The following is a 27,774-nucleotide window of genomic DNA, read 5'->3' on the forward strand; positions in this document are numbered from 1 at the left end:
AAGTGATATGATCATTTTATACCAATAGAGGGGTATATCCTGCCGAAATTAACGTCCTATGGAACTGGACTTCTAATCAAATGGAAAAGACCGTATCAGCCATCCCTATCATCACTCATGACAAATTGATGACTCCGCCACTTTTTCTCAACGCTCTATCCAAAAGAGTTGACATGTCAGGGAAGTCTTCACCTATGTCATCCGTCATCTGTGAACAAAATAATGAGTCGTCTGCTGTTTTCGCCACAGTCGAGACCTGATTCCCTGGAGTTCTCGGCTGCCCATCGGGACCAATCCCTTCCCCATTTTTCCTGCGTTTAACGGGGAGACCAAAATCAGACACCTTGCGTTGTGATCGTTTGTCAAGCCTTTCACTGCTGCATGTGGTGCTAATAGTATCCTGAGGTTCCTCTAGGCTTACCGCCAAGACACGCCTGTACTGCTGCTCACAGTCTGCAGAGACTCGGTCCATTTTCTGCAAAGCCCCAATCATCCGACGAGTCAGAGACCCATGCTGTACTGCTTTGATGGGCCGAGGGGTGAGTTGGAGGCGCGGAAAAGCGTCAGTCCTGGGATTGAAAATCGACGGCGCATGGGCCTGACCTGCCTTGCCATAATGAATACTGAGCTCGGTTTGCTGCGCTGATGTAAGTAAGACATCTTCGAGCGCCGGGATTTCGACTGGCTCCGGAGTCGGCGTGCGAGCTCTGCTCTTCTTCGACCCCCTACGTTTACCGCCTTCAGCCAAACTGGACGCTTTTGTAAAGCCTGTTTCCACATTATCCGGCATGTGAAACTTCTTGGGCGGTCTCTTGGGAGCACGGCCTCTTCGCTTAGGCTCGGGCAGCTCTCGCACGGTGTTCTCCGCAGGTATTTCAATCGCCCGCTTGTTAGCTGTGGGTCGGACGCCCAGGGGAAGGATGCGAGGGGATTGGTCTTCATGGAAGGCGAATCTAGTACCACTGGCTATCATTTGTTGCATCTTCTCGTAATTATCCTTTGCCTTAATATATGATTCTTCTTCCTTGCCTTGCATAAGAAGTAGCACGATGTTACCCGCTCGCTTACGACCGGTACGGCCCATACGTTGAAGCATGCGAATCGGTGACGCGGACGAGTCGTAACACACAATCAGATCGACTTCACCGATATCAAGACCTTCCTCACCGATTGAAGTTGCAACAATCGTGTTGTATGTGCCACTTTTGAATTTCTGCACAATGTCCAACTGGGTTTTCTGGTTCATACCTTCCGAGCCCTTGGCGCTACTCTGCCCAACGAAAACATGGGGTCGGATCATCGGCTCATACCTGCTGAGGACCCGTGTCACCTCTTCTGCACTGTCTCGAAAATGCACGAAGATCATGACTCTTGTTGCCGCTTTCCCCTTGTCTTTGCCGGTACCCGCACCCTCACCAGCGTCCATGAAATGATTAAGGACAACCTGCTTCAAGTATTCCAGTTTTGGGTGGCCGATGAACTCCGGGTTTTTGGTCCATGGTTGCAGGTGGTTCATTAATTTCTTGAAACTTTCATCTTGAACAACTTGTCGCTGATATTTTCCCCCCTTCTGTCCGTCGGTGTTGGATTGGAAGTGTGCAAGGTGGCGGTAGAATGGAGTTATCCCGTGATATTTGAGAAGGTCAATTCCATGGGCAAGGCTAGCAAGAACGCTGAAGATAGCATTTACTTTGCCCTTCAATCCAAAGTGTGCATTTCGGCCAACGTCTGACATCATCCATTGTTGTCTCGCTTTAGTCAAGCCAAACGCAGTGAGGCCCATAGGATCACGGCCCCAGTAAGCATTCAGACTTCGAAGCTGGTCAACCAATGGTTGAAGTGTCCGGGTCAATAGGTCCATACACAGGACCATTTCCTCCGAATTCTGGAAGGTTTGCACTTCAATGTCCTTCGCGTGAACATATTCCCGGATGTCAAGGGACTGTTCTGTGCGAATTTCGACCCGGGAAATATCCAACCCGTCGATCACTGCCTGGACAGCCTCTACCGTCGAGCCAGGAGTTGCAGTCAATGCGAGGACACGAAAGCTCTGGTTGTAGCGTCGAAGAAACTTGACGACTTCGACGTAGGCATAGCCGCCTGTCGCGCGATGGGCCTCGTCTACAACGAGCAAAACGATGCGCTTAGGGTCTGCGATCCCGGTCTTTAAGTCATTGATTAAGGTCTGGGGGGTCATAAAGAACACGCGTTTAGCCTTCCATTCCTCGGCTCGAATGCCAGGGGCAGCTTCGCCTGTTAGCATAGTGGTCTGGGATCGTGGAATTCCTGCAATATGGAAGCATGCATCGATCTGTTGAGCGACCAGCGGCTTTGTGGGCGCAACGAAGATTATCTGAGCATCTTGGGTCCATCTAAACCAATTTAGCATGACGGTGGCTGCGATGAATGTTTTACCTAGACCCGTGGGCAACGCAACGAGCAGGTTATGGAATAATCCTTGCTGGGCGATATTGAACTGGTAATCTCTCGTCTTCCCCAAATTGGTGGGATAGATCCAAGTATCCATTGCTCCCTGGTTCAATCTATGCTGTGTTGGACGTTCGACCTTCTCAGGTGGTGAAATATACTGCTCACCACGTGGAGGCTGATTTGCTGGGCTCCGAGCTGTCATGTCAAATAGAGTTGTCTGACGAACTCCCAGTGGACGATTTGCACTCTGCGTAAAAGTCATTGAGACTGGTCGACTGTGGGTTGGAGGAGAGGGAGATAATGACAAGTCTGAGTCGAAAGCGTCGTCAGGTATGTCATTCAGAAAGTCTTCTGGGACATCCATAGCTTCGGCAGAATGTTCGCTTGAAGTGCTAACAAATGACGGAGGCTGAGGGTTATTCGGAGGTTGGGCTTGACACTTGTTAGAATTTTCGTCTTCGAAGGATTGCAATGAAGCCTCAATGGCCGCTTTGAGTGCGTCATCATCGTCAAAATCGTCATTTGTCCTATTACCATCGCCACTTCCATTGACTGCGCGTGTTGCCGGACTGACGGCCAGAGGGGTAAATTCTGAGGCCGGCTTCTTCCAGCGTGGGCCCCGAATCATTTCCGGAGGTGATTGAGGTTGCGTGAGTTGGGTGACAAAGATGTTTTCCTGGACATTTCTGTTCTTCGGGACGAACAATTTATACTTGGATTGCGCATCGGGCTCCGGAGCACCATCGAAGTAATGCGACGTTTGATATGGGGACTGTAATTCCTCATCCCACTCTTCGCTAGCAATATCCGAGCTCTCCCGAGTGTTATGTCGGTCATTTTGGATCTTTCGACGTGATGAGGTTTGCTTGTCAGCCTTTAGGCGACGGCGCTTGGCTGGCCAGGGAGATCCCCGATCGGTCGAGGTGGCCGCAGCATCAGAGTCATCAACAACAATAAAATCCCCGAGATCATTGTCAAAGTAGTCAGAAGAGTCCCCTTCCAGGCCAGACATGTCGAACCCAACGTGGTTCGCTGAGTTTTCCGCCGCTGCTTCGAACTGGCCATTTCATAACGCGACGCGTCGGATCCCAATCACATGCCTGCTTAATCATCTGAAGTCCATAACTTCCTGATCAGGTATAGCCTCACGTCCTCTAGGCTCAGCATCGATTTTGCGCAGAAGTCCTACAGGCGAAGTCAGCATCAAACAACAAATATAACGATTTATGAGCCCTCACTCATGAGATTGTGGCTTATAGTACTTTCAAATAGAGACAAGCCGAACTCGTATGGTGCGAATGCATTTACATGTCCACCATGTTGTGGAATTTGACCGGGCGCACAGTCCAGGACAGCTTCGGCACAAGCAATTACCACTAACTACTAAGTGTTAAAACATAGTTTAGTTTTCTATTGAACAGTCCGAGTCTTCACAGTCATACTCATAACTCTAAGTACTCTGGGCCACACTGAACCAACATAGCCGATAGGGCAAATTGGTTCTTGACCGTTATTGTTGCCAAGCGATAGAGAAATAATATGAATGTGTACAAAGCTCGAGCCATAATGGGGGCAAACAATATGATGCCTCGCGACTCTCGAAGGGCTAGCTCATCTTGCAACGAAGTGCCGTACATACGGTATTGCCACACGACTTGAGAACACAGACCGACGAATATATGATGTTTCTGTGGGCGTCATTCCTAGGGGATAAGTCATGAATTGAAGACTGTGGTGTAACACCGGGTTCATTATTTTGTCGGGATTGAGGAAAGGCAACTCCAGTCAAGCTGGGGGAGTTGGGGTAATAGTGTTGCAGCCACGGAACTTAAATCACATTGATGATTCCGAGCAAGCGCCCTCTCATTTCCCAAGCAGGTCCTCCGTAGTGTACAAGATACGGAAGGGTTATTATTAGGATCTCTGCACTGTGCAGGAGGGGGTCCTGCAGGCTACTGCACTCCAGGGAGATTTGACAGACCTCTTCCGCATGACCTTCACTCACTGCCACCGTGACTGCCACGAGCAATGCGCTTATTGCTCTCAGCCGGCCAAGCGAGGAGCTGAACTCATCAGCGCTCAGTCTTCCCTCTGTGAGTGGAGCAAGCCAGCGAAGAGGCGGATAAGAGCTTTCAGCAATGGCTGGACGAAGAGGGAGACTAAGGAGGGCTAAAGTCAGACTAATAGCGAGGGTAGTGCCACTCCAGGGTTATTTTTGGCCGATCCCTCCTTGGAGCTGGCTTGGAGTCCCCAGATTTTCCAAGGGTCTGTCCACCCTTTGCGCTGGCCCGGAAAATTGTCTCCTTCAAGCAAGTCTAGGGGATTCTGAGGGAGAAGTAGACTCGAAGTGGAGCCTGTGACTCTTTTCGATTTGTTGGCGAGTTTGGGCCACTTCCGTCACTGAAACTATCCATCTATCGAAATATCAACAAGTTTGGTCAGTGATCAGATCTTGTAGAATTAGGAAGGGTAAGTTAGAGACTCAGGAAAAGAGAAGCAAAAGCAATCAAGCATGGGGCCGTCTTAATTGCCACTAATGTAAGGGTGAGGGTTAGGCTATTCAGTTCAGTCGATCAGTGAGTTAGTGAATCAGTCATTCCGTCCGTCAGCCCGTCGGGTGAGGCCGAACAGCGCATCTTAACCAAGAAGTTGTTGCAAGACGAGTCGTGCCACTGGATACAGAGAGGACCAACCACTGGCTGAAACCCCGCTAATCACTCCTTTACTGTGGTACAGAAAGTGACTGGATTAATAGGAAGTGACTTAACAGGCACTAAATTCAATTTCCCGCCACTGTTTTTGTTCTTTTTTTATTGTTTGCCTACTTTTTCTACCAACTACGAACTACTTCTTTCTTCTTCTTCTCTCTCTCTCTCTCTCTCTCTCTCTCTCTCTCTCTCCTTCTTCTTCCTCTTCCATTTCCTCCTCAACAGTCTTTCGCTTTTCATACTTTGCGCTCGCTCGTTACTCGCTTCTTTCGAGCCTACAAAAAGTAATACAAAGTCTGTCTTTACATCACTCATATCATATCCACAACCAAGATGAAGTTCAACAGCGCTCTCGCTCTCTCTTCTCTCCTGGTGCTCGCTGTGGCCCAGGACTCTACCTCCACTTCTACTTCTACTTCCAGCGCTGCCAGTGCGACTGCCAGTCTCTCCGCTCAGGCCAAGTGCGCTGAGTCCTGTACGTATTCATCGAGCTCATATCCTTCCGTTTGCTTCCAAAAGGCTGCCTAGACAAAATTGCCACATTCTAATTCATTGTTCAGGCGCCTCCAGTGACATCTGCTGTATTGCCAAGTGCTACAATGTTCCCTGCCCCAACGACTCTCAGGCCAACGACACCACCAGCTGCGTTGCTGCCTGCCCTCAGGGTAACGGCTCTACCAGCGACACTAACGCCTACGCCAGCTGCCAGAGCCGCTGCGTGAGCAGTTATTTCTGGTCCAGCGCCACTGCTACCGCCGGTTCTTCCGCCAGCACTGCCAGCTCTAACGATGGTACCACCACCACTGGCAGCGGCAGCAGCAGCTCCTCCACTGGCTCCAGCAGTAAGTTATTTACCTCAATCCTGCTTTCTCCCCAGTCTTGGTGTTCACCCCTTGTCTAAAATCATGACACTAATCTCATTCCTTTTTCAGAGTCTGGCTCCTCCAAGTCTGGCTCCTCCGACTCGACCAGCACCTCTACCAGCACCGGTGCCAGTTCGAGCGAGACCTCTAACTCGGCCGCGATCACTCAGCTGAAGATGGGCGTCTCCACTGTCGGACTTCTCGGCTTCGTCCTCGCCGCCTGGGCTCTGTAAATCTCAGTCAATTATGCAACTAGCGGCTTCGCACTCTGTAGGGGGTTTACTGAGTCTTTCTACATCTCAGCCACAACAGAAGCACGAACCCACCAACAACGCAAAGCACACTCAGCTTGTCTCAGTACATATGGGAAATTGAATGGAATGAGGGCGGCAGGAAGGGAACCACGAGTCAAACTAAACAAACATTAATGGGATATCACACGCAGCTATTGCTTTCTTTGTTTTCATCATGCGCTTTGTTTCTTTCCATGCTTCCAGTCAGTGAACATGGATGTTGTTATAATCACTACTACGTTAACTGTCTGTCACTAATACTACCCACAACGCGCTTTCTCTGGCAGCATAGTATTATTGTATACAATCATATCACTCTCACAGCTTGCTCTATCTTCCTTGCCCGGAAATCCTCTCTTTCTTGATGCCAGGATTTCCATCAAGTCTCTTTATTGTTACAAAAAGATTATTTCCCACCGCCAGACACGACCAGTAAGGAGGTCTTCGGCTAAGGAAATCGTCAACTCGCAATCTCATGAAATGAATGAAGAAGTTCTGTACCTCCTGCCATAGTCCCATCCTCATTCTATGCGAGGAGCGCGCTTCCTTCGAGTGTAAGACCAGGCGTGGATCTTTGGTAACAAATGCATTTCATTCGTGACAAGTGATGGCCGCATTCTGACATGACGTTGGTAAGTGCAGTTCGTCGTACGGAGCACTCAGTTTAGTCCATGTCGATCACGAATGGGTCTACAGGGCAACTCGACTCCACTGCCGTGAAACTACTGCCACTCAGCATAGGTACAGTACATCGCTCCCCACGATCTTCCCCCGCATTTGTCAGGTACCCGCGAATGATTAACCAACCAAGCTAAGGTTTGTCATTTCCACGAGTCCCCGGTCAACCACAGTATCAACGCAGACTGGTCTACCCACCGCGACCAGATTTTTGTCAACCGGCTCTATCTTTATCAACTCACAGAGATAACAACTTTCTGCATCACCAAAACCTTGTTTCGACTGCAAAGAGCAAAGAGGACCACAACAAGACCACTAATGCCCATCCAATTCCCATTCTCACTCATTTCCTTAATATAAGCTAGCATGGGTCTATATCTAGATAGAATCACAGTGCGAATCCTGATACTATTATGCCAAAGTTTTACGTCATCTAAGTCCCGGGGAAGATGAGATACGTCGCTACTACTTCCATCTTTATTTGTAGATACTTGGGTGATTTGCAACGTCAAAGTCATTGCCATTTGCAACCTTGAAATATACATGTCATGAGTTAATGGCCGAGCACAGCCCTTATCTATCTGATTGGAAGTACAGTGTGGAATATGAAACAAAGCCCAGAGTGCACCAATACCTCGCGGGAGAAGCAGACAATGCCGGGACAGTAGGAGTAAGCGCTCAGATGGAAGCGATGAATCAGAGTCTGACTAAGATCAACGGTCCATGATGTTGAACTTCCCTGAGTGGAATTCTGGTGTAGACGTTTGTGATGATGCTAAAGGATAATATGCAATGAGTGACGTCAAAAGTGTGGAAGAGTGGAAATCGAAATCCCAAGCACGCCAACGCCAATTCCAATGTAATGTCTAGCTATTTGAAGATTAGTCATTTCTCGAAGTCGCGCTCCGAAACCTCAAATGTATAGCCATAGCTATCTCAAACCCGGTCTCGCGCAAAATCCAAAACCTCACAATCGTCCTCAAAAAATCCATCGTCGACTCCACTTCCAGAGGTCAAGGCCGAAGTTGACTTTTTCTTACGACGAGTTGTGATGACCACTTCCTCGATGTTTCCGGTGCTATTTCCGAGGCTGATTAAGTTCTCCATTTCTCCGCCAAAGCCCTGGTGCTGCTCGCGCAGTAAATCATCCTCATCATCTTCACTGTGGGAGCTGAAAGGACGCACATGAAGCTTGGACGTCGGCATGGAACCGCCAAAGACCCACTGACCATTCGGGACCGATAATCCAGTGTCATTCGTTTCCGAATACACGAAAAGGTTTACCCTCTGATCAGTGTGAAATGGCTGGTATGGCGTGTTTGTCTCAATTTCTGCCTGCGAGAGAGGCTGAGACTTGAGCTTTGACGATGCGGGGAGACGGGCTGTGGAGGAGGGTAGAGCCAGGGTAGCCCAAACATTAGTTTCCGCACCTAGGCTTCCAACGGTTAAAGGACCGCAAGGTGTCTGCAGGTTCGGAGGGAGTCGAAATTCCAATTCCTTGTCCCCGATCACCGACTGCAACTGCCGGTTCCTGTTGGCAGACACGGAACGTTTGATTCGATATAGGCGAAAGAACCCTCCATCCAATAGCCCCAGAGAGGGCAGGCCCTTACTGGTTACCCAAGTTACACGAGACGCAACTGGGTCACGGGAAAGTCCGGACAGGTGCAGGCGGTGCTCACCACCATGCCGAAATGTTTTGACTGTTTTGACCGTGCCGGTGGCGGCAGCACCCATTGATTTGCTGAGACCGGCAGCAACGGCCTTTCCACTAACACCTGCAGTAGAAGGGATCGTAAATCCGCTCATTGAGTTGAAGGCTGCACCAGTGGATGGTGCACGACCCCTCACTGCTGCAAGGATGGGCTGTGTCTTACCCCCGACTATTTTGAAGGCTGCCGACAAAGGATTCACGGTAGCCGCCCGGTCATTCAGTTCCTCGGCTTGAAGATCATTGATAGGGGCCTTGGTAGGCTGTGGTTTAGCTCGGCGGAAAGGGGGCCATTGAAAAGCGGATCGTGGCAGGTCGAACACATGCACTGTGGGTTTACTGGTGATGATAGCGAGCTTGTCACCAGATGGCGGACACCATACCACGTCGATAATCCGAGATGCTGTCAAGCGTGAGAACCTCGCAACTTGCCGCACGCTCGGATGTGCAGTTGTAGGGTCGTCGGATAGAAAAGCCCCTGCGCGGCAATATTTCGCCTGCAGAAGATCCCAGACATACTGTACATCACCCTTCTTGCTCACCGTAAGCAACATCAAGCCGTTAGGAGAAAAGGAAAGGAAGCTACAGCCATTCGGCACCTGGAACGTGGTCATGGAACCGAACAACGCGCTCTTGGTCTCTGGACCCTCTTCTAGTCTTTGCAGATCCATCACCGAAACCAGATCCGGCTCAGCAGGAGATGCAGTCTGAGTTTCCTGAGAATGGGTTGGAGGGAAGATGTTGTAGCCCTGTGGTGAGAAGTCCATTAGGTTTGGTGAACGACGTGCTGGGACACCTTGTGCCTGGTCCTTGTTCCAGTAATTGTTCCAAGCTTGCATTCCTTGATCACCCATCCAGCGAGCACCGCGCATGAGCTCTTGTGTCACGCCTCTTGCGACTTTGCCAATAAAGCTTTCGCCTTCGCCGACGTCAGTAGCGCAAGTAATTGCTGGTCGCGACGGTGGACTACGAGTCTCGATTCCAACAGTCTTTCCTTGTAGGAGCATTGCAGGAACAGTTGCGCGAAGGGACGCTCTGTACGTGGCAGATGGCGGAACAAGGGCCAACCACCTCCCTTTAAGAGAGATGATCGGATTGTCATGGTTCGGAGGCCCGTGAGGTGAATCGGACTGTGAACCATCCGGATCAGTGGAGTTAGAGGAGGTTGAATATCGTCGAGATTCCTTCGACTGAATACTCGTCCACAGTTTCCCAAGGCAATTATAGCTGCCAATGCCGTACACATACACTTCTCCACTTGACCCAGACGCCACCACGACGTAACTGCCACTAGCATAGAGCTTCAAATTGCCGGCAGGTGGCGGGGCCAAAGACGGCATTCCCGGGATACTGCCCAAGCACTGAACTGGTGGTGTCGTTAGAAGCGTCGTGATATGCTCCCCATTTCTCAGAGAATAAACATCAGCCCGTGTTTGGTAGTATTTCACCTCGTCTTTGTTGATCCGACCACCAGTCATTGACGGTCGGCCAGCTGGAATCTCGTTGGTTTCGGATCCTATCGAGGAGGCGTGGCCCTCATCATCGGCAAAAGAACAAAGACCATGTGTAATGATAGCGATATGTGGTCTGGATGCAGACTTAGGGTCATCCGCCGAGGTACTGGTTAATAACTTAGCCTCGATCACCCGACCAGTCAGGCCTGTCAGCTTTCCCACCAAACGGATCTTCTGATCTTCTATAGTGAGAACATCTAGAGCACCGTCTGTACCGACAAGGAGAACGTTGCTTCCTATCCTGGAGGTCTTAAACCACGGGCTTAAGATTGTGTCAAATGCACAGAAAGAGTAGCCGCCATCACTAGTGGGCCTACTTTGTGCAGATGATATAGGTAAGTCGATATCGGGTGCGCCATAAAAGTGGGCTTGCGGCAGATGGGGCAAGGGTATCTGGTTGTTGAATGGACTGCTGACAGAGTTGCTCTTTTGTCGATCTGCGGACTGTTGCCTGGACGTATTACTAGTAGAGTATCTGTGTCCATAACTCAAAGGTCTTGTCCTGCTAGAAGGTGATGCCGACGAGGGATTGCTAAAACCACCTTTATCGTGATTCGTGAGAAACCCAAATGGCGAACCGCTAGCGAATTCACCATCTGTCACGTCATTTGGAGGACTCTTGCCGAACGGAATGGATTTGGTCCAAGTATCCGTTCGGTAAGTGACATCATTTTCAGGGGTGTCTCCCAGCGAGTCCAAGGAGTCGAGTACTGGGGAAACGATGTTGTGACTAGTCGGAGGCTCTATTGTAGGATTCGGACAGGACGACGGCTCTGCCAGCAGAGGTGGTGAGAGTTCCTCTCTGTGGAGTAGGTCACATAGTTGTCCTTCATTAGCTTCAATCCATGTGATAGAACGACTTATATCCGATGATACGGGGCGTGTCAGACTTACAAGTCGCCTGGCGAGGACTTAGCCGCTGCTTTCGCCGCTTTAGCCTTGGCCTTAGATCCGCTTTTCCCTTTCTTCTTACTCTTTCCCCCAAGTTCATGCTCCAGATTTGAACGAGTACTATCCTCGGGAAATGAATTGGTGTCACCTGGGGACCGGCTCTGCTGGCGAAACAAATCGTCCGAAGCTGCCGGTGGCATTCAAATGGAGAGGCTGCCTGCTCTGAGGCAGTAGATTTCCCAGGAGGTGACCGCTCTCAGAGACCTTAGTAAGGTCTGAGAACGGATCTGACAATATGGTTGACCTGCAACGAAGGTCGCGCCCAGGCCGGATCGAGAATTGGTGGAGCTGGATCTTCGGAGGCAACACTGAGATCAACAAAGGGTTATCAGCATGACTCATCCGCTAGACGAGGATGTGCAGACGCTCGAGGAGTCTTCTTACAACTAATTTGAACAGGCCGCAAGGGTATTAGAGGCCGAAGACGCGTAGGAAGCGTGTCGAGTTGTCGCAGCTGCAACAACAGGCCGCGACCAGCAACAGACGTATCTAGAGCGGGGACCCGTTCGCTGATACGCCAGTAGATTGATGAGATATAGGACAGTTCGGCAGCACAGCTGAAGCCGTCCAAGAGCAAGAATAAAGTAGTTGTCAAATATGGAACCTAGCAAAGAGATAGACAGATAGCAATAAAGTCACAGTATGGGTAGATCGAGGAAGAATAGAAAAATGTTATCGTTTTGGAGGGAACAAAAGTTGGGAAAGGAGGGAAAGGAGGGGGAGGGGAACCGGGTCAGGGTCAGGAGCACTACTCATAGTATGGATGACATCTCCATACGGGTTAGTAACTTATCTCCTATCAGTAAAGTTAACTAAGTTAGTACGTACGGTAGTCGAGGTAGGTAGTTGTTGCAGTTCAGTTCGTCCGTAAGGTTTCCCAATCGACTCAACCACATGACGCAGAACAAATGATCATTGGTGTACCTACTTGAGTACTATTGAATGATTAGGTATGACGGTCATAACATGACGCAAGCTGGTAATGGTCACGAAGGTACTCTCGACTCGGTACCCCATACTATCTGACTACCGCTCAAGAGTTGTCGGTCTGCCTCCATCAGGTTCTCTTTGTGGTTAGCCGATGATCTGCAATGACCGTACAATACGAGTATAATTTTCCCTCTTGCCTTTTCTCTCACGGTACCGGGTATGAAGCAGGACAACCAAGAAATACACAATTACTCCGTACACGGATCGGACTCCAGTGGTCCTCCAGTGTTCCGCCTTCTAATGAAACGCCCGCATGAGGGGTAATAAGTGCAGTGCCCAGCTCCCCTATGCAAACCCGACAAACGTCGCGAGCCCGATGCGCCGAAGAGCGGGTCCCCCTCTATCACGTGACTGATGGCAAAGGACAGCGGCCAAAGAGCCATCACCACCTGGGCATGTGTTGTTGACCATGGATGGACTGGAACAGTCCTTACCTGCCTTGCAATGAACCAGGTCCCATGGGATTCCCAACTTCGGCTGTATTCAAGATGAAGAGCATTGCCCGGCCAGGAGGCTTGGGAGAAAGGCGGACGGGTTGTCTGTCTACTCTCTCCAGAGGCCCAGAGTCACGGGGTCCCCCGGCTTCAGCTGCACTGCCATCATCTGCAAGGCCCCCACCGGTCATTGGCACGTCCCTCTCCCCTCCTCCATCCCTCACAGGGCTGTGACTGGAATCTTACGTGGTGGCTACTCATTCCCCCGGTATCAGCCATTCATGTTATCTCGGAATACTGAGTAGAGACTCCCCCCCCCCAGCAAACCCCCCCCCATACTTTCCAGGAGTCAACATGACCCTGTCCCCCTGTTTCGGTGGGTATCTTCTGAATCCCTGGGAATTCAGCAAGCAGTGCCTCACCGGTGACCTGCCGTATCCAAGGAACTCTTTCCATCGAATGATCGCACAGTTCGTCATCGGTACAACTTCAATCACCACGCGGTTGGCTTGCAGGGGACCTGAGGAATGCAGCTGAGCTGACAGGGAACCCGGAATCTACTTCGATTTGAGGACAAAGTGTTATCACTCGAGAATGATGCCATCTTGTTGCCAGACTGTCTCGGGCAGCATTCCTTCCGCCTCGAATCATTCATTCTCCGGCTTAGTAACTGGAAGCGAATCATCTGACGGCATTTCTTCCAGTCATTGGCATCGACATTGGGAAGTATCCAGTGTCCATGGTATTCTCTGAAAGGTCGTTCCATGCTTTATGAGGGCGTGCACAATGGATATTTGTTACAAAGCCGGAAGAAACATCTGGGTCCTGTATTCTCAATGGCTCATATTAGTTATTTGAAAAATTACCATAGTCCTTCTGAAACACTGCGTTCTGCAGTTTCGTGTACTAAGTAACTCGTTTCGATCAAAGGTCAGATAAACGATTGCACTTTCACTGGGATCTCGACCGCGAAAGTGACAACGCACCCGGCTCTGCAGCTCGCTTGTTTACCATTGAAATGGAGATTCGCGTTCATAAACCAGCCTGGTTCGTCCGTGATAGCTCAATTTCGACAATATGTCTACCTGACGTGAGGGGCTTTTGTTTCCGTGATACGTAAGATGAAGCAATATCTGCGAATGAGAAACACCACGGGGTAGGCTACCTTGTCCTCAACTAATTCTCCATCAGTTCTTTCAGTATGATTTCAACGAGGAACACTTCCTCTAAGTGTATATTGTTTACGGAGCACTGCACTGCAGACTGTATCTAGACACACTAAGCGGTAATTGGCCATTCAACTTAGTGTTAACTCGCACATCATGCTGCGCTATCATAACCAGCCTGCCCATTTCTGAGATACTGCGGAGTCAGTATTACATGCGATACTGCATAATGTACGGGTGATAGGTTACAATGCGAGACTCATGTTACAAGTAATCCATGAGACCAGTAACAGAGCATAAGCTCATCGAGCTAAGCATGTTTCATCAGTGCGGGACTTTGGTTGCCTCGCTTCATCTGGTACTTATGCTTATGCTCTAAGTAGGACATTCTACAGCCCTAGCCCATCGATCAGATCTAGGCCTACCTTGCAGAGTAGTGTGAATATCTCTGTTCTAGACCAGGAAGGTTGCGTCCGACCAGGAGCATCCGTATATCGCTGGCGATTGTTTCTAACGCCTCGAAAGTCTACTTCAGCAAATGCAGACCGCATCCTATCGTTGTCCTTATTGACGTTCTGTAATCAACGAACAGTAACTAAGTCAGCATCGTTAATGTAACCCCAGCTTCGAGCACGTGATATTTGTCTCCTTGGATCCACTCCTTTCGTACTCCGTACTGTACAGTCGTAAGTGAGTTTTATGATTTGTTTGAGCCCCGAGTGTTGGACCAGTGCATTGGGTCATAAGATAACCAAAGCCCCAAGCTTGAAAAGTGACAACCCCATAGCAGAAAGAAAATTAGATAACTACTTTCAGTAATGCATGCCTTCTTGCCCAGAATCGAGTTGATCGACTAGTCCTTCCCACCCAACTTGTGGATAGCCTGCATTTGAGACATAGAATTTGATTACAGTTTTAGCCAAAAGTAGCTGGTCTTGAGGCCTGCTATTGGGTGCGGGTTCGAAGTTGAAAGGTCACGTCGAAATTGTAATGCCAACATTACAAGGAATAAAAGTACAGTACAATTGAATCGCAATTCCTGCCACGTAGTCTCCAGTCCCACGACATGAAGTCTCAAGTCTTCTTCTTGGCGGCAGCTGCCTGCGCCTTGGCAGCCTTCTTCTTGTTGCTGTTGATCATCACAATGCCTATGAAGGTGCCGACCACCGCGGAACCCAGGAGAGTGAGGAAGACGGGGATGCGAATAGCCCACACGCGCGGAGGGAAAAGGTCGTGGAGAGGGTGACCGGGATCAACGAAGGGCTATCAGATAGTTAGGAAAGGACAGAGGCATGGTGTTGGAAGCAGCATACCATCAACAGAGTCCAGGTGGTATAGTAGAGGAAGATCGCGGTCGCGACCAAAAGCATGGCGGATCCGACAAGAGTGCCCAGCTGTGACGGAAGAGGTAGTTAGCATCTCACAAGATACCCAGAGAGAATGGACTGTATCACATACCATAATGAAGATCAATTCTGACGTTGCAACGTGTTCAGGTCAGATCGAGAGAACCGAAAAGGATGACGGAAAGTTAAAGATAGCTTCCTCCCAATCGCCCACGGCAGAGACAACCCGCGGGCCGGGCGCCAGCCTGGCTCCTAAATCGCTCTCACGTGACGGCAACCTGTCGCCGCGCTAAGACTTCCCTTCTTTCGCCGCCGCCGCCCGTTAACGAGAGCTCCGACAAACGTCGTGCTATTTCGCGGGTCTCACCCAACGGTTTTTTGTCAGGTCAATCCTGTAACTCGACCGCGAAGGAAGAATGACGGATCCCGTTGTGTTACAGTCTGCGGTGCGAGTACCGACTCCGCCTCCAGGCACCTCGTACTCTCCGCAAGCTTCAGCATCTCGGAAACGCTCTCCTCCCTCGCGATCTCCTTCGCCAAACCGTCGCCCTTCGCCACCAGGTGATTCGCACGACGGCAGCCTCGAGGCGCCGCGTATTGATCCGAAGCGCGCCATCGAACGAGAACGCCAACTAGCGGAGCGCGTCCGACAGCATGAAAAACAAGAAGCGGCCGCCAGAAAGCCGATGACGGAAGAGGAGAAACAGGCGGCCGCCAAAGCCGAATATGAGAAGTTACTGAACATGCGGTCTGGCGGTACCTACATTCCTCCTGCTCGACTTCGTGCCCTGCAGGCGCAGATCACCGACAAGACCAGTAAGGAATATCAGCGGATGGCGTGGGAGGCGCTGAAGAAGTCAATCAACGGTCTTATCAACAAGGTCAACGTTTCCAACATCAAGCACATCGTTCCGGAGCTATTCGGCGAGAACTTGGTTCGTGGCCGCGGTCTGTTCTGCAGGAGCATCATGAAGGCTCAGGCAGCCAGTTTGCCCTTTACGCCCATCTACGCTGCTATGGCAGCTATCGTCAACACCAAGCTGCCGCAGGTAGGAGAGCTCCTGCTCAATCGGCTGATCGTACAATTTCGAAAGGCCTTCAAACGGAACGACAAAGCCGTCTGCATATCTTCCACCACCTTCATCGCCCATCTGTGCAACCAGCAAGTTGCCCACGAGATGCTCGCTGCCCAGATCCTCCTTCTCTTACTCCACAAGCCCACGGATGACAGTGTTGAGATTGCAGTCGGACTCACACGGGAAGTTGGTCAGCACTTGGAGGAGATGAGCGGGCCCATTGCTTTGGCGGTGTTCGATCAATTTCGCAACATCCTTCACGAGGCGGATATCGATAAGCGTGTCCAGTATATGATTGAGGTGTTGTTCCAGGTTCGCAAGGATAGATACAAAGAAAATCCAGCGATTAAGGAAGAATTAGATCTCATTGAGGAGGAAGATCAAATCACCCACCAGGTCGGTCTCGACGACGAGATCGATACGCAGGATGGACTGAACATATTCAAGTACGATGCCCAGTGGGAGGAGCACGAAGAAGCCTACAAGAAGCTGAAAGCGGACATTCTGGGAGAGGGCAGCGACGACGAGGACGATGACGAGGACGAATCCGAGGAAAGCTCGGATGAGGAGTCAGAAGAAGAGCGGAAGATGGACATCAAAGATCAAACCAATGCAGACCTTGTCAACCTCCGAAGAACGATCTATCTGACGATCATGTCCAGCATAGATTTCGAGGAGTGTTGCCACAAGCTCATGAAGATCAATCTACCAACGGGCCTAGAGTCCGAATTGCCGTCGATGGTTATCGAGTGCTGCTCCCAGGAACGCACTTATTCCAAATTCTACGGCTTTATTGGTGAGAGATTCGCCAAGATCAACCGTTTCTGGTCCGACCTCTTTGAAACCTCGTTTGCTAAATACTACGACACGATCCATCGTTACGAGACCAACCGACTGCGCAACATCGCCCGCTTCTTCGGCCATATGATCAGTACTGATGCGATTGGGTGGCATGTGTTGTCTATCATTCACATGAATGAAGAGGAAACGACGTCCAGCAGCCGTATCTTTGTCAAGATCTTGTTTCAGGATTTGGCAGAGCATATGGGGTTGCCTAAGCTGCAAGAGCGTATGAGAGACGAGATTCTGCGTCCCAGCTTTGAGGGTCTCTTCCCAATGGACAATCCACGCAACACTCGATTCTCGATCAACTACTTTACCAGTATCGGTATGGGTATTTTGACGGAAGACATGCGCGAGCACTTGAAGAACCTCCCCAAGCCCACAGTGCCCGCTCTGCCTCAACGCGACGGAGGCGACGAATCAGACGCAGACTCTGTCTCATCGCATCCCACCAGCTGCTCGACTTGCACTCCTCGCTCTCGCTCGCGCTCCCGCTCTTACTCCTACTCCCGTTCCCCTTCGCCGGGCCGCGGACGCAGACGCTCTGTGAGTCGAGGCCGCTCCTACAGCCGGTCTGTGTCGGGCTCGTCCCGCAGAAGCTACAGCTACACGCCGTCGCGGTCTCGATCGCCAGTGTCCAAGAACCGCGAGCGTTCAGTTTCATATAGTCGATCCCGATCCCGATCTCTGGCCCCCCGGAAGCGCTCGTCCGTGTCGCGGACAACCCCTCCCCGCCGGGCACGCGATCGCTCCTACGATTCCCGCTCTCCTAGCCGAAGCGTGAGCCCCTATCCGACCCGACGACCACGCTCTTTCTCCCGCTCGGTCACGCCACCTCGTAAACAGGGCGGTGCCGCTCCGCCTCGTCGAGACCGCAACTACACCAGATCACCCTCGCGGTCCGTAACCCCGCCACCTACCCGCCACGGAGGCCGCCGGTACTCCGACTCGCGATCGCCTTCTCCTCCCCGCAGGCGGGTTGCCAGGAGCGTATCGCGGTCTCGCTCACGAACCCGGTCTGTGTCGCCTGTTCGTCGTGGTTGCGATGCTAGCGGGTCCCGATCGCCAGCACCACCGCGGACAGAAGGACGCAAACGGTATTCGGACTCGAGATCACCATCTCCCGTGCGCCCCCGCGCATCGCCTTCACGGACCCCGCCGCGCCGAGGCCGTGACTAGTGTATCAAACAGTGAAAGCGGGTAGAGAGGGAAGTGAATGCAATCTATTGTCATGCTTGTGGGTTAGCTCGGGGCCGCATGGGAAAGGACATACCGTAATTCGGGGTTTCTTTGAAATGTAATCTAGTTTGGAAGCGCTTGAAAAGACAAATTTCCTGAATTTGCTATTCGATCTATGGTCAAGAACCCACTAATAAATGCTGTAGCTACCTGTATGTGCAAATCAAACGAAGAGCGCCAGTTTGAAGTAGAGCTATCAATCCACTCTCTTTTCCCACCAAGTTATATGTACCTATATTTCTATGATATACATAATTCTTTGTACCAACACCAAGGGGGTATTTCAAACAAAGCTCTATCAGTCGCATCACAGTCTAACCCACACACCAGCCGAACCCAGGAAGCACACTCTCACCCCGCAATCGTAAGACTATCTATTCCAAGATGGAAAGGTAGATCACATCTCCCCGGCCTCAAACCGGCACCGCTCACACAGACAGAACCCGCCCAACGCGCCGCAGGCCCACTCCCTGCGATCCTTGACCCCGAGTCCGATATCACAGTAATGGTTCAAGATCTCCTCGTCCTTCTTGATTCCTGCGGCCACGCGCCTAGACTCGGGCGTCCGATCCAACGAATCCCCGGAGGGGTTACTCCAGACAGCTCTCTCGTCCTCGGCCCGTGCCACGAAGGTGATCTCGCCGCCCCACTCCCAGCGCACATTCGGGTCGCACGAGTGGTTTGCCAAACACCACAGCGGGTGGACTGCGCACAGCTCGGGCCCGCCATCCCAGGAGGAGAGGCGGCCGGAGGCGGTGCCCCGGAACTTGGCGTACAGGGTGTTCAACACCCAGGTGTCGTAATGGCGGAGGTTGGCGTAAGGGTCGATCTCCATCTCCTCCAGGAGGCGCATAGGTTGGAGGATGTTGAGCTGGAAGGAGAAGGGGAGGGTGCCGCCTCCGCCTCCCATCTTGCCGGCATCGGCGTCAGCATTATGATCCGACGGCGCCGGTGTAGGGGGTTGGTAGTCTACGAAATCCCCCCAGATGTACTTGATCTCATCCAGCTCCAAGGGATGTACCTCCTGCGTGGCGGCCATGGCCAGCGCCCGTCCCAGGAGCAGCAGGTACAGATAGTCCGCCTTGTCTTTGGGGTCGGGAATGTCTTTGCCGATGGATTCGAGGTTCTCCATCAGCCCGCACACGGCGCCGTGGTACACGCGCTGCGCTAAGTCGTGGCACGCCTGCGAGCAGAAGATCGTGTCGTCGCAGCCGTTGGCGCACGCGACGGGCGGGTCGTTGGCCGACAGCTCGGGGAGCGGGGCGTTGCAGGCGTCGCACAGGTCGTCGTGGAGGCGGTTGGTAGCCGTCAGAAGCGAGGTTTCGCGAAGGATGGTCTCGCCAGGGAGGATATCTTCCTTGGCAAAAAGGCCGAGTTGGATGCTTACTTGCCCTTCCCCTTCTCCTTGTTCATCTTCTTCTTTTTCTTGTTGTTGTTGTTCGGCGGAGGATGTGTTGGTGGTAATGGGTTTAGTGGCTGTAGTCGAGTGGAGAGCCGGCAAGGCCACAGCCCGGACCTCGCACTTAGGCGCCACTGTCCGTAATTTCTCGTTCAGAAGGTCCAAAGTATCAGGGGCTTTGCGGTCTGGTTCGTGCGTATTCCAGGGGTAGAGTATGCGGCGCGCATATCCCTGCGCTGGCAGGGCGCTGGGGTCGTCGATTACGATAGCTGTGGTCGGCGAAGAGAGGTTGCGTCGCCGGGCGAACTCCCGCTGCAGGATGGATAGTTGTGCTTTTAAAGTGGAGTAAGCTTCGCGATCGGAGGAAGTGGTGTTACCGTCGCTACTAAGGTTCAATGCCTGGGTACAAAATTCATATGCGTCACGGAAGCAACCACAGCTGACGAGCGTGCGAACTAATAAGGCGTAAACGGGATGAATGAGGGTATCGTATTCGGACTGCGTTAGTGGAGAGAACTGGTCCTCGTCGTCACTGCTGTCATCGCTAGCTTCATCGTGAACCTCGGGCTCAGTACCCTCAACAGATCCTTGTAACCGGCGTCGAGCGTGGAACTCGCAGCCATCCGGGTCGATGACCGAGTCGAGGAGAGATAGTGCCCGGTACGCATCGGCCGACGCTAGGTCGGGGAACCCCAATTTCTCATGCGCGAGGCCTCGCTCGTAGTAAAGGTGCGGATTGTGAGGATCTTCGTACAGCCGCCGCGTAACTTCCGCTCGTTCCTGCAGAGCTTGCATCATCTTCAACTGTCGCGGTATTTTTGAAGCGGTCGTTCTATCGAGGCGAAGGGGGAAAATTTTAGATCGGGGGACGGAAAATGCGGGGAAGCGATACAAATCCGATCACGTGGAGATAGGCTCATGATCTCGTCTACATATCAGAACAAACTTATGTACTGTACATACTACGACTTTTACTTCGAATTCAATCAGTGTTTTGAAGAATCTGGCATGAATTTTCAGTGTTCAAAATGCTTTTCTCACCCGAAAAGTGTTGAATATCGTAAGAATAGTCGTAGCCAAGGAATAGGCTGTAATAGGCTGGATAACCACAATGAGCTAGCTATAAACCAAGGAAAATAACGATTTGGGAATCGAAGTTGGGAAGGAAGGACAAGGATCAGTCAAGCGGGAAGAGTTCATCGAGATGGTAACCGATTCGGTCACCATGTGCGACATGGTATATATTGGCTTTATTCAATTCCACCAATTCACATGACCTGCAGGAATATAAGCATCAGCCATTGTCCGATCCGACCCACTCAGTCTTAACTTACATGACAGCTATTTTCGTCCAAGACCAGGGTGGCATGCTCCCCACTTCCACCAGCCTCTACATTGTAATGCTGATCCCGTAAGGTGGTAGCAAGACGCGCCAGCATATGCCTCTGCATGAACATTAGCATGGTAAATACCAACACGAGGGGCTGCACGTACGGTGATCGACGCCTCACTCATCCCGCCTTGTCGATCAACATCGTTCTGATTCATGATTCGATAACTGTCATGCAAGCGTTTCCGACTGCTCAGACCCCCAATCCCTCTCACATGAGGTCCAAGCGTATTGGCTGGGTTATCAGGGTCCAAGATATTAATTCCACGGCGAGCATCATCTTGAGCACGGCGGTCCGGCGAAAAAATCTTGATCGTATTGTCAATCCCAGAAGCGGCTATAGTGGGTTCATAAGGATGTCCTGCAAAAAGACTGTCAGTTCCTGCGCTTGAGAAGTGCGAGTTTTGTTCAAGCTTACCCTGGACAACATTGACGACTTCACTGTCACCCTCGAGAATATTAACTAGCTGGCATGTTTTCCGATCCCAGATGAAGATATGACCAGAGTCACTTCCACTCACGACATATTCATCATCCAGTCCGTAAAAATTGACATCTTTGACTGTCTTGACGTTGCAGTGACCGCGGTAAACGCGAGTATGCGGGGAACAAGATACATCCAGATGCACATACTCTCTTTGTCTAGGGTGAAGCCCATATTCCCTGAACATACGATCCTCAGCCTCAGAGTCGTCGCTGTCGCTCGCCAGACTCTCAAGGTCCAGTTCATACTCGTCGTTGTTCCCCTCATCGTCGTCCTCGTCGTCCCCGTTTTCATCATCATCATCGTCCCGTTCGTCGCCAAACCCATCCTCTTCATCCTCCCCCGACTCGTTCTCGGTTCCACTATCCATGTCCATCCACCCGGGAAAATACGGTACACCAATCAACGAAGTCTCCGACTCCGTTGCTTCGCTGGTACCGTCATCGAATGCTTCTCGGGTGCGTTGCGACCCTCGTAGTACTTTCAAACGTACGTCGCGAATAGGTTCCTCTTCTATATTGGTCTCCAAGTCGTTTTGTGATCTCTCAGGATCGATATCCGATTCAGAGCCAGGCGTGATCGTGGTACGGAAGCCACCGAAGGCTCTATTAACAAAAGCATAGTTGACACCGGTCCCGCTTTCCATTAGTATACCGCGAGCCACTCTCAACATCCAGAATTGCGTAAGCTGAAATAAGTCGTGGCTATGCAAATGTGGCCCTGTAGAACTCCCATTGTGGGCGGCCCCATTGTGTATAGCACCATCGGATGATCCGCTGTCAGCCGAAGATCTGGCGGGGATCCTGATCATAGCTGCAAACGCAGCAACAGCTTCCCGTTGAGTCGAAAATAGAATGCGGGCCTCGTCGTGCTCGAACCTAGATGCATCAACATTCACCACTGGAGCCTCTCCTGCCAGGCGCTGCAGATAAGGAATAAGGACTGATTCAATCGCACGATCGTCTGCGGTCTCGGGGATGGGAAAACGATTGACTGGGTCGCGACGAACAGGACCACGCTTGAAGCCTGACAGCATGGCTTCTCGGCCCCCTTCAATGTATAGTATTATAGCTTTGATAAAGTCATAACCGAACTGTTCCTTGCGATCAAGCGCATGTTCGACTTTCAGTGGCGTTATCTGCTGAAACTGCTCCATTTCTCTGTCTACGTCCCCAGGTGTGTCTTGAATCTCGCCACCCAGAGCTCGAGCTATCGTACCTGCAGCTTGGACAAAGCTCCAAGCGGACTCACGATTGCGGCGCAGGGTTTGCTGAAAACGAACCATATCCGGAGATGGATTAAGTGGATAGCCCCACGTGCGTATGACTTCACTCATCTGCGGGAGACAAATGGCCGCATGGGTCAATGCCTGGGAAAAGGACTCGCCAAACGGCGCCAAATCTGCTGCATTAGCCGATTCGAGCTCTTCACGCGCCGGCATGTCAAGCGAGAATAGAGCCTTGCGCAGCTTGACCAGCTCTTTGGCAATACGCATGCTCAGCCTCTGAGCGTCACTGAGCACTGTCATTCTCGATTGTTCAAGCAGATCTCCCGGAACATCAGCGCGACGCTGCGTCAATGATGGAAGAGGAATATCTTCCGACTCCCCGTTACCGTAGCGCACGCGAAAGGCCAGCTCTCCTTCATCCTGGCAGTCTCTGGGACGACGTCGCGAAGAAGGCTGGATACCACTCGATTCGGATGACATGGACGTGCCGGGATGTCGCTTTCGCTTGCGGTCTTTGCTGCCGCGACGTTTTCTTGGTGCCGGTGTTTCTCGCACAGATGTTTGTCGCGAAATAACTTCTCTTGCGTCCGGGCTGCGAATGAGGTCAAAGCTATAGATGTGGTCACCTGACCAGCTGACCACCATCTCATTCGGGTTTGCATCGCTGATCTTGCAGGCTGTGATGTGGCCATCGTCCCGGGTCTTCATTCGATCCTGTCCATTAGGCGCAAATCGGCGGACGCATCTTGTCGCATCGTCCAATATGTCCCCTCCTTGGCTACTACTCCCAAAGGAAGCATTTGAGCCTCCTCTCTCTGCGATAAGATCACGACCCAACATGCGCCGATCGTGGAGGAAACAGTGAAGATGAGCGCCACCCAGTGCGATATAGTGGGGTTGACTTGGTGAGCATGAAATGGTGTTGAGGTCCAGGCGGTACTTTTTGTACGAGATCAGCGGAGGGGGCACATTGGAGTCATCGTGGGCCTGACCCGATCGAAACGCCATGTAGCCCTGACCTCCCAATGGCTTGGGGTAGGCCGAGGAGGGTTGTCGCAAATCCCACTGGCGGACCTCTCCGTCCTCCGAGCAGGTCAGGAAGAGATGCGGAGACGACTCCGTGACGATGCGCTTGACGCGGTCTGCATGGCTACGATACACTTTCGCATTAGTGGTTCGCGGGCTCAGATAATGGGACGTATTGAAGAAGTTGTGAAAACGCCGACCTCTCGCCGAGGACAGAGCATTCGAATTTCCATCCAGGTGCCCATTGCTACTAGAATACTCGATGTCAAAGACACGGACCTGGGAGTCACCGGCACACGAGACCAGGGTTCGATCATTGGAATGTGGCATAAACTTGACGGAGAAGATATTGGCGGTGTGACCAGTGTCGATGGTGGTATTCAACGTAAAGGGAGCAGCTGAGGAGTCGGGTTGATAGGCGTAGATGTTTAGATGCTGATCATCCGAACCCGAAGCCAGCAGGCGGCCAGACCGCGACCAACTGTTCTGTGTTAGAGACCGGGAACGTCATGGTGCATTAGACTAGGAGTACGATGGTAAGGGGAATACGGAGATTACCGGTCATAAACAGACAGTCATACATACCTCAAGGCATTGACACAGCCAGAATGACCCCCGAGTTCGTTCACAATGTCGAGCTCCTTTACCCATTCTGAAGCGCCATAAAGGCCCTGAATACTGGCAAGCCGGGACAATTCCCCGGATTCTCGACGCCAGATACGATCGTAGAGGGACTCCTTCATTGTGGAGGAGGTAGCAGCCGGGAGGGGTGGGTTTGGTGCGGTGGGCGGATGGCCTTACCAGACGATTACCAGGTGTCAGACGGTATGATTACCGAGCCAGAGTGGATCATTGCGCGCAGCGGGAATGTGAAAGAAGGGGGGAGGGTGTGTGGGCGAGTGGAGGGGCTGGTGGAAGAGGCGTGAAAGGAGTTTGAACCACTGCAGCTTCAATGACGTCAGATGGGGGTTCGTTCGCACAGAAAAAACGGCGATGCAAAGCTCTCAGTCGCTAATCCCGGCGTGAGGCGAGATCAGACATAAGAAGTAAAAGTTGAACACAGCCCGCGGAGATCCCTCTGGTGTCCGGTGATAGATAGATAATTGTCGACCAGTCTGCAAGCCCTCCACACCTGGCAAGACAGATTGCTGCAGTTGAGAGTGTTCCCGAGGGTCACCGTCCAGGCAACGTCAAGTCGAGTTGAGTCGAGTGAAGGGGCGAAAGAAGTAAGAGTAGGAAAGAGAAGAGACAACCAGAGTGTGCAAGACGGACGGATGGGGTCCAGATGGTTTGGGTATATGAGAGAGACTGTGAGAGGGAGGACCTGACCAGATTTCGGACGGTGCACCCGATCTCTTCCAACACGGAAAAAAAAAAATACCTAAGGTGATTTCAAGCTAAAAAGGGAAACGAGTGGAGGAGGAGTGAAATGTAGGTATATGGTGTGGTGGGTGCGGTTGATACTAGTCGTTAGTGTCAGGTGGTAAGTTGAAGGAGGAGGAAGGGGAACAAGGTAGAAGAGGATAGAGCGATGACGAAGAAGTCGAACATGACGGGATACAGTAGCCAAGCCGACTGAGACAGCAGCAAGAGGTACTAAAAGGGGAAGAATTAGAAAGTCGATAAAGGGAAAAAAGGCAAAGGACATGCACAAAAGAAGGAACCAAAGATCCATTGGGTCCAGAACCACAGGTGGCAGACAGTAACCGTAGTATGAGTAGGTACTTACATACTAGTACTCCGTAGTAGCAGTAGTAATGTTAGCACATGAGACATAACTACCGGATACACAACATACTTGCGTACAGGCAGAGGCAATCAATGGGTACTAATCTATTATTGCAGTGTCATATTAATGACGGCTTGTTATTCAGCTTGGCTGGTTCGCCCCCCTTCATTTTCTTGTCATTGGGTGACTGAGAAGAGGAAATTCACTGAATAAGGAATTAAGTGAGTGACCACTATTCCGTACAATAACTTACAGCCTCTTCACTAGACTAGGCCTGGGGAGTCGGGACTCGGTCTACAGCCTCTTTCTCACTAACAACCATCGTCAGTCAAATGCTTACCATACCTAAAGGAGGAAGGTCACCGATCTGAGCAGACCCGCGATCCCCCTTCCCCTCTCCCATCTACTGTTCATGACTTGACCACCAGGAGAAGAGAATCTGCATATGGCGGGAATCTTTCAAACAAATGGTTTGCTGGGCGGTGCATGAGGGTAGGAGACAGAGGGAATGCGAGATGGGCAGCAAAGTCAGTAAGCGAGCAAGCAAGCAAAGCAAACAAGCAGTGACACGAGATCTCACGGGCAGAGAGATGTAAAAACATTTCTAAGCCCAGTGCGGACCCCATTGAAGAGGGTCACTGCCGATTCTTCTCTGAGCTATGGGAAATCATTTTAGTTACCTACTGCTGCATTGAAGTGACTATTTGCGACTGCGAGTAGGGTGGTTACACGGCCAAGGGGAGAGTGGATATCGCCCTAATGCGAGGAAAGACAGTTGACTGCTCTCGCTCGACTTAAGCTTGACACTAGCTCTGCTATGCCAGCCAAATCACGAAGTAAATAGGAAGGGGCCAAAAAAAAAAATAAAAAAAAAAAAAAGGAAAAGAAAGAAAAGAAAATTTTAAAAAAAAGGACTGAACTACCCCTACCAAAAGTTTTCGACTGGAATGACGAAAAAATAACTACCCACGTTGCTTAGTCACTGTTACACTCCCCCAGAAAAAGTTGGGTCAGTTAGTCGGTTGGCAAAGCCGAAAGCCAACAAGCAAAATCCACTCTATATAAACCTCATATCTAACCCATCATCCCCTCTCGGCTCACCCAATCGTGACTGGCTACTTTCCCCATTGCAATCCTCCCGCTTGGACGCGGTGAGGTTCCTCTTTTCCAGGCCAGCAGCTGTGTTGAAGTCGGATTGTTCGTTCATCTTCGCTCATTTTCCAAGCCAATGACCAAGCTCGAATAGCAGTGAGCAAAGCAATCATCCACTGGAGCACAGACTCCGTGATCAACTAGAGTAGCGCACGCAGCGTTCATAACTGTACAGTATCTTCTGTCCTATCTCATGCTTGTTCATGGGTCCAGTGTCCACCTGCTCTCATTTGACATTTCAGGGGAATGGATTTCTCTTGCTGAGAATAAGAGGGCAAAAAAAAAAGTTCTAGATTGTCTTAAAGCCTAGTGAAAGAGACGACGGGTAGTATCGCGCGGCCTCCCAGGTCAATAGCCTTCCCGGTCAGGGGAGAAAAAAACCGGATCCATTGCTATTCCCCTCTTCCCACTTCCCAGTTTTTGCAACCCGTCTCAGTAAATTCTCTGGGACAAGGTGGAGACGATTGTCGGCTTGACAGCTCAACAAGTGGTTCATAGTGGATATCGTTCGCTCAGCTGCACTTGACCTCTGCTTTTTGGCTCAGGTGCAAGGAACACGAATGAAGCAGTGCAGTCTTGCCGAATTGTTTCCTCCTTTTTCTGACAGGCCTTTCCGGTCCGCCAAAGGGGATCCGGCTCAAGAAAGCCAAGGTCTATCTGTACGCTACTGTCGGAATCCCAGCGGTGAAACATGACCGCAGGGTGGTACAGGCCAACCACCAGGGCACACAAGAATCGCCCAGTGGCTCGCCAGCGCACGAAACACTCATCATCATCGGTGGATGAATAACTGATATCGAGCCGGAAATGTGTTGATTGGGGCACGACCTCCATGTTTTGCGTCTTTGAGGCCAAAACTCGGTAAGCAGGGCAGAGGTAGATCAGAGGAAGAGAGATGACTACAGGAAAAAAAGTTTGAGAAGGACTAGTGACTAGGTCCCGGGTTAGCCTTGGCCAAAATCAAGGTTCCAAGTGTAGCAATGCCTACCTTCTAGAATCGCAATAGGCCCTTTTGACAGCCGGGTCGGTTTATGCAGAAAGTCCTGGAAGGGGGTTGCCCGATCGCTTGCGACGCAAGGCAGCCATTGAACAGGGCTACCTAGTGTAAAAAATGAGCCAACCCC

The 27,774-nt window shown here is 51.2% G+C and overlaps 8 protein-coding genes across 8 annotated transcripts; 3 read left to right on the forward strand and 5 right to left on the reverse strand.

Annotated features, from left to right (window-relative positions):
* Positions 1-26: 26 nt before the first annotated feature.
* mph1 (3'-5' DNA helicase) lies at positions 27-3,807 on the reverse strand. Its single transcript, XM_025573056.1, has 2 exons — positions 3,669-3,807; positions 27-3,615 (listed from the first exon to the last, which is right to left on the reverse strand). The coding sequence occupies exon 2, from the start codon at positions 3,440-3,442 to the stop codon at positions 116-118; it is 3,327 nt and encodes a 1,108-aa protein (XP_025435980.1). The 5' UTR covers positions 3,443-3,615; positions 3,669-3,807; the 3' UTR covers positions 27-115.
* A 1,664-nt stretch (positions 3,808-5,471) lies between these two features.
* Positions 5,472-6,234, forward strand: BP01DRAFT_362015 (uncharacterized protein; the record flags this gene model as incomplete). The annotated part of the gene is made up of 3 exons (XM_025576204.1): positions 5,472-5,613; positions 5,699-5,980; positions 6,071-6,234. The coding sequence occupies 3 exons, from the start codon at positions 5,472-5,474 to the stop codon at positions 6,232-6,234; spliced, it is 588 nt and encodes a 195-aa protein (XP_025435981.1).
* A 1,237-nt stretch (positions 6,235-7,471) lies between these two features.
* Positions 7,472-7,804, forward strand: BP01DRAFT_12101 (uncharacterized protein). Its single transcript, XM_025570396.1, has one exon. It carries the CDS (start codon positions 7,529-7,531, stop codon positions 7,697-7,699), a length of 171 nt encoding a protein of 56 aa, XP_025435982.1. The 5' UTR covers positions 7,472-7,528; the 3' UTR covers positions 7,700-7,804.
* Positions 7,804-11,578, reverse strand: BP01DRAFT_12107 (uncharacterized protein). The gene is made up of 3 exons (XM_025570397.1): positions 11,536-11,578; positions 11,092-11,456; positions 7,804-10,999 (listed from the first exon to the last, which is right to left on the reverse strand). Exons 2-3 carry the CDS (start codon positions 11,286-11,288, stop codon positions 7,909-7,911), a joined length of 3,288 nt encoding a protein of 1,095 aa, XP_025435983.1. The 5' UTR covers positions 11,289-11,456; positions 11,536-11,578; the 3' UTR covers positions 7,804-7,908.
* Positions 11,579-14,680: 3,102 nt separating this feature from the next.
* On the reverse strand, positions 14,681-15,274 carry BP01DRAFT_352536 (dolichol phosphate-mannose biosynthesis regulatory protein). The gene is made up of 3 exons (XM_025573967.1): positions 15,197-15,274; positions 15,052-15,132; positions 14,681-15,001 (listed from the first exon to the last, which is right to left on the reverse strand). Exons 1-3 carry the CDS (start codon positions 15,197-15,199, stop codon positions 14,813-14,815), a joined length of 273 nt encoding a protein of 90 aa, XP_025435984.1. The 5' UTR covers positions 15,200-15,274; the 3' UTR covers positions 14,681-14,812.
* Positions 15,275-15,380: 106 nt separating this feature from the next.
* Positions 15,381-18,382, forward strand: BP01DRAFT_352537 (MIF4G-domain-containing protein). Its single transcript, XM_025573968.1, has one exon. It carries the CDS (start codon positions 15,501-15,503, stop codon positions 18,180-18,182), a length of 2,682 nt encoding a protein of 893 aa, XP_025435985.1. The 5' UTR covers positions 15,381-15,500; the 3' UTR covers positions 18,183-18,382.
* A 257-nt stretch (positions 18,383-18,639) lies between these two features.
* On the reverse strand, positions 18,640-24,512 carry BP01DRAFT_370599 (WD repeat-containing protein; the record flags this gene model as incomplete). The annotated part of the gene is made up of 15 exons (XM_025576618.1): positions 18,640-19,404; positions 19,630-20,445; positions 20,976-21,086; positions 21,136-21,161; positions 21,201-21,266; positions 21,300-21,413; positions 21,450-21,494; positions 21,534-21,665; positions 21,705-21,877; positions 21,908-21,946; positions 21,986-22,153; positions 22,187-22,306; positions 22,337-22,733; positions 22,767-24,250; positions 24,355-24,512. 15 exons carry the CDS (start codon positions 24,510-24,512, stop codon positions 18,640-18,642), a joined length of 4,614 nt encoding a protein of 1,537 aa, XP_025435986.1.
* Positions 24,513-25,597: 1,085 nt separating this feature from the next.
* On the reverse strand, positions 25,598-26,234 carry BP01DRAFT_352541 (uncharacterized protein). The gene is made up of 2 exons (XM_025573969.1): positions 25,827-26,234; positions 25,598-25,719 (listed from the first exon to the last, which is right to left on the reverse strand). The coding sequence occupies exon 1, from the start codon at positions 26,122-26,124 to the stop codon at positions 25,909-25,911; it is 216 nt and encodes a 71-aa protein (XP_025435987.1). The 5' UTR covers positions 26,125-26,234; the 3' UTR covers positions 25,598-25,719; positions 25,827-25,908.
* Between the last annotated feature and the right edge of the window lie 1,540 nt (positions 26,235-27,774).

The sequence above is a fragment of the Aspergillus saccharolyticus genome (assembly GCF_003184585.1).
Source record: "Aspergillus saccharolyticus JOP 1030-1 unplaced genomic scaffold BP01scaffold_1, whole genome shotgun sequence".
NCBI lineage: Eukaryota > Fungi > Ascomycota > Eurotiomycetes > Eurotiales > Aspergillaceae > Aspergillus > Aspergillus saccharolyticus.

What these genes read in the sequence shown, in the direction of transcription:
- mph1 (XM_025573056.1), bottom strand. Translation starts at nt 3,442, where the DNA reads ATGTCTGGCCTGGAAGGGGACTCTTCTGACTACTTTGACAATGATCTC.
- BP01DRAFT_12101 (XM_025570396.1), top strand. Translation starts at nt 7,529, where the DNA reads ATGGCCGAGCACAGCCCTTATCTATCTGATTGGAAGTACAGTGTGGAA.
- BP01DRAFT_12107 (XM_025570397.1), bottom strand. Translation starts at nt 11,288, where the DNA reads ATGCCACCGGCAGCTTCGGACGATTTGTTTCGCCAGCAGAGCCGGTCC. An exon ending in AAGTCCTCGCCAGGCGACTT is followed by an intron (nt 11,000 to 11,091) that starts GTAAGTCTGACA and finishes CCTACTCCACAG; the next exon opens with AGAGGAACTCTCACCACCTC.
- BP01DRAFT_352536 (XM_025573967.1), bottom strand. An exon ending in CCACCTGGACTCTGTTGATG is followed by an intron (nt 15,002 to 15,051) that starts GTATGCTGCTTC and finishes ACTATCTGATAG; the next exon opens with CCCTTCGTTGATCCCGGTCA.
- BP01DRAFT_352537 (XM_025573968.1), top strand. Translation starts at nt 15,501, where the DNA reads ATGACGGATCCCGTTGTGTTACAGTCTGCGGTGCGAGTACCGACTCCG.
- BP01DRAFT_352541 (XM_025573969.1), bottom strand. Translation starts at nt 26,124, where the DNA reads ATGGGGTCCGCACTGGGCTTAGAAATGTTTTTACATCTCTCTGCCCGT.